The 13,136-nt window shown below is 34.4% G+C and overlaps 1 protein-coding gene across 8 annotated transcripts in view; it reads right to left on the minus strand.

Moving 5' to 3' along the window:
• The window catches only part of SPOPL (speckle type BTB/POZ protein like), a 53,051-nt gene that overhangs the window by 18,710 nt on the left and 21,205 nt on the right, over nucleotides 1–13,136 (minus strand). For 4 of the 8 annotated variants that reach the window (XR_009740838.1, XM_061438913.1, XM_061438898.1 and 1 more), the window contains exons 2-5: nucleotides 4,978–5,137; nucleotides 2,459–2,595; nucleotides 2,156–2,277; nucleotides 1,731–1,882 (exon numbers count right to left, since the gene is read on the minus strand). Coding sequence is in view for 7 of the 8 variants with exons in the window: in XM_061438913.1 (XP_061294897.1) it covers nucleotides 1,731–1,882; nucleotides 2,156–2,277; nucleotides 2,459–2,595; nucleotides 4,978–4,981 (415 nt within the window). In the remaining variant the exon portion in view is untranslated. Of the gene's footprint in view, nucleotides 1–1,730; nucleotides 1,883–2,155; nucleotides 2,278–2,458; nucleotides 2,596–4,977; nucleotides 5,138–13,136 lie in introns of those variants that run through there. The other 4 variants (XM_061438932.1, XM_061438942.1, XM_061438924.1 and 1 more) reach the window with 4 other exon arrangements.

The following is a 13,136-nucleotide window of genomic DNA, read 5'->3' on the forward strand; positions in this document are numbered from 1 at the left end:
ACAGTACTACCACGAATTCTGGCTATTATCAATGAGCTCACTTCCAGATTCCTAGATATCTAAGTAGAAGAAAAGCCAGATCAAATCTCAAGGAGAAGTAAGAGATCTTTCAAACAATCTAAGCCATTTAATAATAAAGTAGGATCAAAACACATTGGCAAAGGCATAGTATTCATTATCTAATATCAGAACAAGATTAGAAATATTAATTTCTTGCTTCTTCCTTTAAAAAAAGGATGCTCTAAATCACCAGGGCCTTCCTGGTGATAATTCCTGGTGATATGAGCTTTCCTGGGATAACCATCCCACTGATATAAGTTTTATGGAACTAGAGAAAAATCCATTAACTGGAGAAAAAAGCTAAAAAAAAGTCCCCTATCATTGCTTAGGTCTTTAAACATAATCCCATTACCTCTAAAAACAATTTTCATCAAGGTCCACAAGATGGTTTTAGTGTGATGGGTAAAATATTTAATAAATGTCTAAAGTAAATGTTTCTTATGCCTTATATAAACAGGTTAATAACTATATATTATGAAATAAACAAGGTCCTTTCTATATTCACTATTGCTATACAAATTGAAGGTAGAAAACCAGTAATACATCTAATTGAGATACTCCATTTTATGGACTAAATGTATACCATTAAAAGTTTTATGTTGAAACCCTACCCATAGTGTAATGGTATTAAGAGGCCAATGACTGGGATTAGATGAGACTGTGAGGGTAGAGATGCTCATGAATGGGACTAGTGCTGTTATAAGAGACTCCACAAGCTCCGTAGTCCTTTCCACCACGTGAAGACACAATGCAACGTGGGCAGGTCTGTAAGTAGAGTCTTCACTAGAATCTGACTATGCTAGAACTCTGACCTTAGATTCTCGGCCTCTAGATTTGTAAGAAATAAATGTCTGTTGCTTATAGGCCACCCAGTCTTATGCTACCTTCTTACAGAAGCCTGAACTAAGACATTATCTTATCTTACATGTCAGAATTATGAAAATTCATGTGAAACTATGTATTACTTCAGCAAGCAGATATAGTATTTAAAATGAGTTTTGGAGAGTTTTTTTGTAATGATGTTACTTGATTTTGTTAATCCCTTCTAGAAATCACTTAAAATTTAATGCACAATATATTTTCCTACTATACACACTGTACATTTTCTATAATGATCTTTTACTATGAAGTGCCAGGCTACTTTTTCAGCTGGCTATAATTCAGAGGCTTGAACTGAATTTAACAGGTTCTAAGACTAAGAAAAACCATTTCCTTTCAGTCACTGTTTAGTCCACTGCTCAAAAAAATTACAGTGACAAAATATCAGGGCATTGAAACACCATTCACATTGTTCTTTAGATTTTATTATCTGGCAAAAATGGCAAGGAAGAAAAAGAAATGCTTTCTGAACGCCTATTATATATGCCAGGCACTGAACCAGGTACCTTGTCCTAATAGCAGCTATTTTTACAAGTGAAAAATGAATGTCATTTTAGGACATGAAAAATTTAAATATGATTTAAAACTAATTTTACACGTCTTATGAAGACTTAGTAAAACAACTGTAATTTTACCCTGGCATTTAACATTATCAGCCAAAATGAAATGTTTTTGGTTAAGCAGATTTTAGGAAAAAAAATCCTAAGTTTTTCTAGGGAAAAGTGCAAAAGTCACAGTACATGTACACAGTTACATAAAGACGTCTTCCAGTCAGTTTGGAAATCACTTACCCATTGCTTTTGTTTCTTCCCTTTTAGCATTCAGAAGGGAAAATTTGAATTTTGCTCGAACTTCACTTTTTGGACAGCTGACTAAAAGCAAATATAAGGACAAGTAGTCTTTACTTTCATCATCTAATCCCTTTGGATTTACTCTCAGGCACCTAAAATAAAACAATAGGCTCACATGGAGGAAGATAATAGTTTAAACATTCAAGAGAGACGCAATACTGAAATCATCTGTTAAATAATCTAAATAATACAACAGATTTCCTGTCAATATTCTCACAGTTCTTCATAATTCTCTATACTACTAGGAACTTATTATAAATCAAATGTAAAAATCTGACAAATATCCATTTAGAAACTAACAATGAATCTATAAAGTGCTAATGATTACATCAAAAACAAATATCTGAAAAAACCAAAAATCTTACCATTTCATTTTGTCACTGGGGCTAGATGAGAATGTTGAACTTTTCAACACTTCACCCATTTCTTCTCGACAAAAACTGAAGTTATTAATGGTCCACATGTAGGAAAATTTTACTACTTTAACCTGGAACATTCAGAAAACAACTTTTACAATGATGACTTTTACATTCTTGACTTGTCACATGTTGAACATCCTACGACTCATCTCCTAACACTTCTAATAACAATGCTGAAGTGCTTCATAATATTCTCAAAATAGTATACAATATCTAGCATAAAGTAAGGCATTTTTTAATAGCATGTACCTGTGTATAACACCAGCTTTCTGCTATAGGACCGATAGACATATCTCCAGAGAGAGGTGGGGTGGGTTCCCGAGACATTGCCACTTTATTGCAGTCTTCTAAGATGTATGCAATATCCCACACAGGTGAGTACTTTACTACAAAGAAAAGAAGTTTCATTTAATAATCACTAAGTTTAACTGAATCAAGATGGAAGAAGTATTTAAACAGTCATAAAACAATTACTTTCTCAAATTATATTATGAGGAAATGTGATTTCATTTAAATTAATGAAAAATAATTTTTTAAGAAATAAATCATAAGCCTTTATGCCATGTAATACTTGAATCTAAATGAAGTTAATACTTACAGAAGCTATTTTACAAAGGCATACTTAAATAATCACAAATCAAAAATAAAATACTGTAACAGCAAGATCATAAACATAAAAATCACATGGAAACTTACTGACAGCAATGAATATCTGATTCACTTTCCTTCACCTTTCTATTGACATATATGTGAAAATCAAAAGGGTTAGAAAGTTAGAACAGCCCTGGAAACTACAAATATCACTTACTCATCTGTCAGAGCCCAAAGCTTTGATCAACTATAAACAAAGGATGTGACCTAACAGGCAATGCTGAAGAATTATATTTCACAGAACTCTACCTCTATCTCAGACACACAGGTTCTCTGATAAGACTCTGTCCACATCGGTGTTTCCTACCAGATAACATCTACTGTATCATAAAATTTCTTCCCAATTAGCTGTTCTTGAACTATATCCATTTGGACACACAATCATCATAACCTGGCCAGGACATTAGTAACTAGATGATGCTTTCCAATTTGGAGAAGTCTACACAAGAAAGAAGCAAAATCCAAAAGATATACATAATTATTGTACTTTCAGGGGTATGGATGGTTTCAAGATTACATTCTAGTACAAAGATTCAAGTCTGGAGAACTCTTTTTCATTTAAGAATAATTAATGAGCGAAGAAAACCATATGAGTCCTATAAGAAGAAACTACTAAAGGAAAAAAGGGGAGGATTTCATTCAAAATGCAGAATATTTGCTCTGAGTAAGTATTATGCTCCATTAAAGGAATAAGAATCAAGATGGCCCCATTCTTCTTCTCATTGTTAAATACATATAGGAAACAGGATTAATTATTACAGAGTTCTAAGGAGAAAGGGGCTGTAGCAAAAAGATTGTACACTATGTCAGGTTTTTATTCCTTTATGATTAAATTATTTCCCCTTTCAATAATGGCGTCTATACTAATATACTGACCCAAATGTTATTTATGTGGGTTCCTCACATACGGAAGAGTTCCTATCGTATCACATACTTGGAGCACAATGCAATAAACTAGGGAACCAGCAAAGTAGCCAGACAAGAAAGTCAGGATGGTAACACTCAGAATGTTCTATGAGGAGCACTTGTAAGTCACAACGACCATTAAAGGAGACGCGAAGAAGAGTGAAGGTGAAGATGCTCCTTAATGAAGCAAGAAGAGAGGAGATAAATGGTTGGAGGTAATAAGAGTGTCTCAAAGAAAAGTGAATACACAGTTTAAGAGTATTGTACACTGTCACTTTAACAATTATTCACTTCTACATAAAAATTAGGTACTTCTCTTATTGAAGTACCTCCAGTTGTCTTCAATTACTTTTATAAACTACAATTGGTTATTTACGTTTGAAAACAGAACAGCAGACTGACAGTCACAACAGGGAGGTGAGATCACTAATAAGAGTACTGTTGTTTTAAAGATGTTGGTTCCCCTTCCACATTTAAACAGTTTTATTGTGGTATAATTTACATATCACAAAATCCACTCATTTTGAATGTACAGATCAATGATTTTTAGTGAGTTTAGTTATATAGCTGTGCATTTATATAGTCTGAGTACTTTCAGTATCCCCAAAAGTCCTTCCCACCCCCAAATTTAGGGAACCACTAATGTGCTCCCCATAGTTATATGTTATCTAGAAATTCCATGTAAACAGAATTGTACAATATGTAGTTTTATGTCTGGCTTCTGCTTTTTTCCCTGAATATGTATCATGGTTTCCCATTTCTTTGCATATCTCATAATACTTGGCTTAAAGCTGGACTGCAGCAACTCTGCATTATGATTTATTTTTCTATGCATGGCTGTTTTCTTCTTAGTAACTTGCTAGGACTTCACTGCAGTATCTATCTCTACCATATTGTGCAGTTGCTGCTGATACCTGTTTGGCTTTTCATTCTTTTTTTTTTTTTGACCTGGTTTGTCCCCTTTCTTTTAAACCAAGTTTGCTACTTTCAGTTGCCAAAGCCATGGTCTTCCCACCCCCTCCTGGACCCAGATCAAGTCCACCTCATCTGGCAGCAAAGCTCTGATTTTCCTGGCTAGCCCCATTCTAGTAAAACTACCACTGTCGTCTACTGGGCTGAAGGTAGAAACAGGAGCAGAAATATGAGTTGGATATTTCTAAGAAAACTCATAGTTAATAAATGTACCAAAAGGGCAATGATTATTGACTTACCCATGTGAAAAGAGCCCGATCCTAGTCAATACTTTTGCCAGTGATTCTGAAGCAAGCTAATAAGCCACCATGACCAATCTTGAAATCAACAAACCAACAAAAGTATTTGCAATGTATAGAGCACAAAAAGGGGGTAATTTCCCTAATATTTAATGATTTCCTAAAAATTAGAAAGAAAAAAGAATACAAATTAATTCACAGAAAAAGAACTTCACTCATAATTATAGTAGTATAAATTAAAACTAAATTAAGAAGCCATGTTTTAACCCAGCATTATCGTAATAATCCAAAAAAAAAAAAATGGTTAGAGTTTAAGGATAGGCACTCTCATACATTTCTTGTGGGAATATATGTAACATTTTAATATCCTCCTTTCTCATTTTTTAATGGTAAAATTTCTGGAAAAAAGGAAAGGAAATGATACTACTAATAAGCTACTAGTTTTAAAAGTATAAAAATGCCTATGTGTTATTTGATGTCCATGAGAACCAATTAGATGGTTGTCAACCAAGAATTATTTCAAAAAAAATTCAGGAAAAGATGAAGAAGCAATTTGCAGGAAAATAGCTAAAAGCAGGGTGGGAGGGAGAGTTGAATTTATAATTTGTAATTCATTTGTAATCAGTAGAGTATAAAAAAAAACCCCATACCATTTTTCACTACAGTATAGTCCAAGATTTTTTTAAACTATTAATTCATACAGCCAGGAAAACTACAGGGAAGCATATAAATGTTACTGGCAAATCTTTTCTAGGACAATTTTATAGCTAATATCAAGGGAAATTTTTTTTGGTCAGATTCATCCTAGAAATTTATCTTGAGACAAGTATTAACAACTATGGGAAAAGATAAGAATATGCCTTTAAGGACCTCACTTTAACTAGCATACATAGGCATAGCTCAAGATATTAAGGATTCAGTTCCATACCACCACAATAAAACACTTATCACAAAGCAAGTCACATGAAATTAGTCTCTTCTATAACTATGGAGACTAAATTAGCCACTATTAGAGAATAAAGTACTTTAGTTTATTAGGATTATTTTTAAAAACCCTCAAGAGAGTCATTTTCAACAACTGTGTAGTATTCCTACGTGTGTTAGCTATCAAGCTTCCAGACTAATGGAATTAGTTGTTGAACTTGGAAGTACTACAAAGATGAATAACATGCAGTCCTTGTTTTGGAGAAGACTATAATACAGTAGGAGAGACAGGTACATGTGCGATTACTTTCAATATGGTAATATGATAGAGGAAGGTATAGAGTAATAATGGAGCACCTTCAGGACAGGAGGATGTGGTCCCTGAGCTGGGTTCTAAAGGAAGCAAACAAATTATAGAAGACCACAACTATAGCAGAGATTTTAATAGCAAGAGTTCTATTCTAAGACTGATGTGAATCATTGCTTTGTCATGAATTCTGTAATCTTACAGATACTGGTTCTTTCTTTTACCTATTAAAAGTTTATAGTACCTCATTTCCCAATGGTTGGTGAAGTACTTACACTTAGCATAATGTGATTACTAGAACAGACACAGAGCAAGGAAAACTTCACAGGTGACAGCTGAAGATAATTTAGGCAGTGGTGGTTAAGACTGGTAATAACCAAGATAATTTAATGTATACAAAAAGTACTTAGAGGCTATCATGGGGTCTTCTACCTCTGAGTATAACGAAATAGCTTGCAAGAGAACTAAGTTATGCTATGTAGCAGAAAAACCTGGATAAAAATAAAGTAACTATCTATTTAGAGGGAGTTAAGAGCTACTCAAGCAACCAGAACAGAGGGTCCCAAGATTCCAGAGAAGAGGGAATAATCTGAAGCCAAGCCGACAAGTCTACAGATACTTTTTTCCTAAGAATATTTGCTGAGTCTAGCCACAGTGTATAGCAGCTTTGCCTCAGATTCAGAACCATAGATATGAAGGAACTACATATGGAGGGCTGACTATAAAGTTACATGAGAATTTTCAATTGCTTAGGAGGTTGGTGCCCCTAATCTTCATTTTGTTCAGGAGTCAACTGTATTTGCTGTTTGGAGAAGACTTCAATATAGGCATCCCTCATAGATATTGTGGGTTCTAGACCACTGCAATAAAGTGAATAACACAAGTGACTGACAGAACTTTTTTCTTTTCCAGTGCATCTAAGTTATGTTTATACTATACTGTAGCTTACTAAGTGTGCAGTAGTATTCTGTTAAAAAAAATGTCCATACATTAATTAAAAATATTTTCTTGCTAAAAATGCTAACAGTCATCTGTCAAAACCAGGTTGCCATGAACCTTCAATTTGTAAAAACAACAAAACCAAAAAAAAAAACACCAAAAAACCCCACATTATCTGTGAAACACAATAAAGTAAAATGCAATAAAAGTTGTGCCTGTATAAGTGTATAAAAAGATCTAGGTTAAAAAGAAAGAGAAAATATATAACTTACATCAGGTACAGCTATATTAGGATCAGATAAAAGAGATTTTAAAGCAAGAAGCATTAGGGAACATAAAGAGGAAAATAAAACGTGAAAAAAGGTCAATCATGAAAACAATTCTAAATTGTCTGTATGCAGTATGATTGATTCAAAAATAATCACAGTGGGAGACTTTAATTCACTTCTGAAAGAACAATCTTAATGACATATATAAATATGCAAACATACATATATGTATTCATATATACATATATGAATGTATATGTATATACATTTTCTGTCCCTTCCATATATACATATATTTATATGTATTTATGAAGCGTGGAAGGAACGGAAAAAGGCAAGAGGCAAGGAGCAAGACGTAATACCCAAAAGCAAAAGAATGAAATTTACTTTCAATAGCATAGGAAATATTTACCAAAACTGACCATATTACTGCAGGGTAAAGAAAATCTTGCAAATACTGGTCACTGAAATCATTCAGAGTATAAACCTTAATTGCTGTGAGATTTAGTTAAAAATCAATAAGGCAAAGATAACCAGAAAATACCTGTATCTCCAAAAATTAAAGAAACTTTTCTAAATTTATGGGTGAAGAAAGAAATCACAATGAGAATTAAAAAACAGTTTGAACTGAATATTAAAGATAAGAAATGTCCAAACTTTTTAAAGATGTAGCTATAATACTCAGGAAATTTATACCTTTTGTGCACATATCAGAAAAGGCAGGCTGAAAATCAATGACTTAAGGTTCTATCTAAAAAAGCTACAAAAAAATAAGTAAAAACCCAAAGACTGTAGAAGGAATAACAGAGGTATGAACAGGAACCAGTGACTTGGAAAAAAATGTACAAGAGAAAAAAATACAAAGCCAAAAGCTGGCTCTTAGAAAAAAGTAGTAACATTGACAGCTTTAGTTAGACTAACCATCAGAAGAGACAGAACCAAATTTACAACACTAAAAATAATGCTCTAAAAGATAATGAAGATATCATGAAAATGTTACATCAACTTAACTACCAACTTAGTTAAGTTGGTAATTTAATTAAGTTGATTATTAATTAAGTTGAAATTAATTAAGTTGATAATTTAAATAAAATGAGGAAATCACCTGAAGAACATCACTTTCTAAAACTGACATACAATGTGAAAGAAAAAATCATAAATAGTCCTATTTTTACTTAGTGGCTACTTTGGAAAACTGTAATATCTATTAAAGCTAAATAACTAAATACCTTGAAACCCATCAATTCCACTCCTAGGTACACCGTCAAAAGCATACACTCACATGTTCTTCAAAATATATGTACAAGACAGCTTATAGATTGGCCTTAGGTATAAATACAGACAAAGCAATAAAGCACTTGTGACTGCCAAAAGCTGAAAACCACCCAAATGTTCATAAGTAATAGAATGGATAAACTGTGGTACATTCATATAGTGAAATATACAGCAATGAGAATGATCTATTACAACATGCAGCCTGAATGAATCTCACGAATCTCCTAAAGTTAAGCCAAAAAAGTCAAACATGCTGTATAAATCCATTCTAAGCTTTAAACAGGCAAAACTAACTTAAGATTTAAGAAGTCAGAAGAGCAGAGGTATAAATGATAAGGTTTTGAGGAATTATGGGTGATATCAAGGTTTGTAGTTTAGAAAACAGGTAAGTCAATGATAAAGGGGATTCATTTAAGTCACAAGAAGAAGCTGGGTTTTGGGACAACTTAAAGAGTTTGAGAGTGGGGAAGGAAGTGGAATTATGAACACAGTCAAGAAGACCAGAATAATATACATTTTTATTATACCTTTACAGAAGTATACACACAGAAAAATGATACAATTAGTTGAGTGTTTAATTATTAGCTCCCTATGAGCCTAACCATGTAAAGATCCTACTATTATTCCAGTAGGTACTTACTAAGAGGGAATAGCTCATGGATCAGAGGAAGTTTTCTCTGCAAATGCATTTTCAGTATTATACAGAGAATCATTGTGAAAATTTATTTCATAATAATCCACTTCATCAGCCCACTTTGTAGAAAGGGCTATCTAAAATGTGTAACTTTTTCCTGAATAGAAAGCAATCTAATAATATCAAGAATAAATATTTTGTAGAGGCTTTTTCTTGATATATGCCAGGCTTAAGTATTTGTCTAATTTGACTCCCAAAATAACTCTATGAGGAGGGTAATCACTGTTTCTGCCAATGTTACGGGCAAGTAAAATAGAGTACAAAAAGGTTTACGTAATTTGCCCAGGATTATAACGCTAAAATTTGGCAATGCCTGCCTAGGCTGCATTCAAGCCTAAGCTTATACTCAATTCTTAAAGACAATCTTTCCAGCATGTTACTAACAGAAAACACACACACACACACACACACACACACACAAAACCAAAGAAATGAAAAGACAAAGCAAAGGTAATTCATACTGTCCTCCAAACTCATATGATAGATAAATGGCCTTATCAACTCTAATTTCTAGACATCTGGATCACATACTATAGCCAAAATGGAACCCTGAAAACAGTGCACAGTTCAAGGCAGTGAAGTGAGCACACTTAGCTGTCTCTCTTATTTCCCAGCATTCCAATGAGATGAAAACACATTTTAACAAAACAATGAAGTCATAACAGGACTGGAAAATAAGGATGATATTGGTATATCAGAAATTTTGACTAGTTCAAGGTAGATAAACAGGGACAAATTAGCAGAAAAATCAATTAGATAGGAAAAGATTAGCAGAGAAACTAAAGGAGAAAAATCACAACAGACATTTGGGAAACAGTCCAAAAATGTAAAACAGAACAAAATAACAATGGTAGAAATGGAGACAATTTAGGAGACGGAAATAATATAAGCGTCTTTGAAAAAATGGTCAGAAAATAATTCTTGTTAATTAAAAATGTAAATGATAAAATATTCAATGGGCAAGATAAACAATAAAATGTTACAATTGACGGAAACTACTCTTGATAAAAATTATTCTTGAATAGACAAACTAAAAATGCAAAGAATATAGGAAATACGAGAAGTTAGGAAGCTGGAGATCAGATAGAAAAGATACAATATTCCAAAAGGAGACCTAACAGGTCTTCCTCAAGGGGTAACAGAAATAGGGCTTCCCTAGTGATCCAGTGGTTAAGAATCCATCTGTCAAAGCAGGGAAATTAGGTTTGATCCCTGGTCTGAGAGGATTCCACATGATGCATGGCAAATGCCTGTGTGCCGTAACTACTAAGGCTATGCTCTAGGGCTTGCAAACTACAACCAGTGAGCGCATGTGCCTAGAGCCTGTGCTCTGGGACAAGAGAAGCCACTGCAATGAAGTGTAGCCCTCATTTGCAAGCTGAATAAAGCACATTTTCAGATAGCAAATACTTGAAGTTTGCCGTTCTATTTTGAAAATTACTCAATGAACTCTAAACATTTTTGTATGACATGACTTGATGAGTAAAAAAAAAAAAACATATGCCCTCAGCACACATGTCTATTTACAAATTAACATATTATTATACTAACATATGTACAAAGCATACAGAATTAAAAATAATCGGATAAAATCAAATAATTTAATTATTAATATATTCTGACACCCCCTAAAATGATCTAGTGAAATCCCTTTACGTGGATGCTTCTTTTGAAGACCACAGCGCTAACCAAATGAAAAAGGAATCTAAAGAAAAAAATCATGGGACTGAAAAGACAATAGAACTGAATAGGTCTTGGAAGAGAAAGAAACTGAAAAAAAAAAAAAAAACTAGAAGAATCCACTATAATTTGATATTTAGAAAATTTTCCATTGTACACAGGATTTCATTTCATTCTGTGAGGCCATTCAATTTTGTTCTATAGTAAATATTTATATTATCACATTATAAATATCTGGGTTTAAAAGTTTTAGAACTGGCCTGTAAATAAAGTAAGAGAAATTACAGTTATAGAAAAACAGTGGGAAGTAGAACTGGGAGTGGGAAGGTAGCTTCCTATTCTTTTTACTCTTAATGTAAAATGAACCTCAATATAATCATGACATTTACTTTTAAGAAGTATTATAAGCTTGGTTGGGGGGGGGGTAGTATTTAACATGATATGCCCATTTAGAATGGCAACCCACTCCAGTGTTCTTGCCTGGAGAATCCCAGGGACGGGGAAGCCTGGTGGGCTGTCGTCTATGGGGTCGCAGAGAGTCGGACACGACTGAAGCAACTTAGCAGCAGCAGCCCATTTAGAAAACTGAAATTGGTTTGCCAGTCAGTTCAGTTCAGTTGTGTACTACTCTTTGAGACCCCATGGACTGCAGTACGCCAGGCCTTGCTGTCCATCACCAACTCCTGGAGTTTACTCAAACTCATGTCCATTGAGTAGGTGATGCCATCCAACCATCTCATCCTCTGTCATTATTCCCTTCTCCTCCTGCCTTCAATATTTCCCAGCATCAGGGTCATTACAAATGAATCAGCTCTTCACAACAGGTGGCCAAACTATTGGAGTTTCAGCTTCAACATCAGTCCTTCAAATGAATATTCAGGACTGATTTTCTTTAGAATAGACTGGCTGGATCTCCCTGCAGTCCAAGGGACTCAAGCGTCTTCTCCAGCACCATAGTTCAAAAGCATCAATTCTTAAGCACTCAGCTTTCTTTATGGTCCAACTCTCACATACATACATGACTACTAGAAAAACCATAGCCTTGACTAGATGGACCTTTGTTGATAAAGTAACGTCTCTGCTTTTTAATATGCTGTCTAGGTTGGTCATAACTTTTCTTCCAAGGAGTAGGCATCTTTTAATTTCATGGATGCAGTCACCATCTGTAGTGATTCTGGAGCCCAAAAAATAAAGTCTGCCACTGTTTCCCCATCTATTTGCCATGAAGTGCTGGGGCCAGATGCCATGATCTTAGTTTTTTGAATGTTGAGCTTTAAGCCAACTTTTTCACTCTCCTCTTTCACTTCAATCAAGAGGCTCTTTGATTCTTCTTCACTTTCTACCATAACGATGGTGTCATCTGCATATATTAGGTTATTGATATTTCTCCTGGCAATCTTGATTTCAGCTTGTGCTTCAGCCAGCCTGGCCTTTCACGTGATGTACTCTGCATATAAGATGATTAAGCAGGGTGACAATATACAGCCTTGACATATCCCTTTCCCTATTTGGAACCCGTCTGTTGTTCCATGTCCAGTTCTAACTGTTGCTTCCTGAACAGCATACAGATTTCTCAGGAGGCAGGTAAGGTGGTCTGGTATTCCCATCTCTTTCTGAATTTTCCACCGTTTGTGGTGATCCACACAGTCAAAAGCTTTGGCATAGGCAATAAAGCAGAAATACATGTTTTTCTGGAATGCTTGTGCTTTTTCGATGATCCAGTAGATGTTGGCAATTTGATCTCTGGTTCCTCTGCCTTTTCTAAAATCAGCTTGAACATCTGGAAGTTCACACTTCACATATTGCTGAAGCCTGGCTTGGAGAATTTTGAGCATTACTTTACTAGCATGTGAGATGAGTGCAACTGTGCAGTAATTTGAACATTTTTTGGCATTGCCTTTCTTTGGGATTGGAATGAAAACTGACCTTTTCCAGTCCTGTGGCCACTGCTGAGTTTTCCAAATTTGCTGGCATATTGAGTGCAGCACTTTCACAGCATCATCTTTCAGGATTTGAAATAGCTCAGTTGGAATTCCATCACCTCCATTAGCTTTGTTCATAGTGATGCTTT

This window comes from Bos javanicus, chromosome 2, assembly GCF_032452875.1.
Source record: "Bos javanicus breed banteng chromosome 2, ARS-OSU_banteng_1.0, whole genome shotgun sequence".
NCBI classification, from domain to species: Eukaryota; Metazoa; Chordata; class Mammalia; order Artiodactyla; family Bovidae; genus Bos; species Bos javanicus.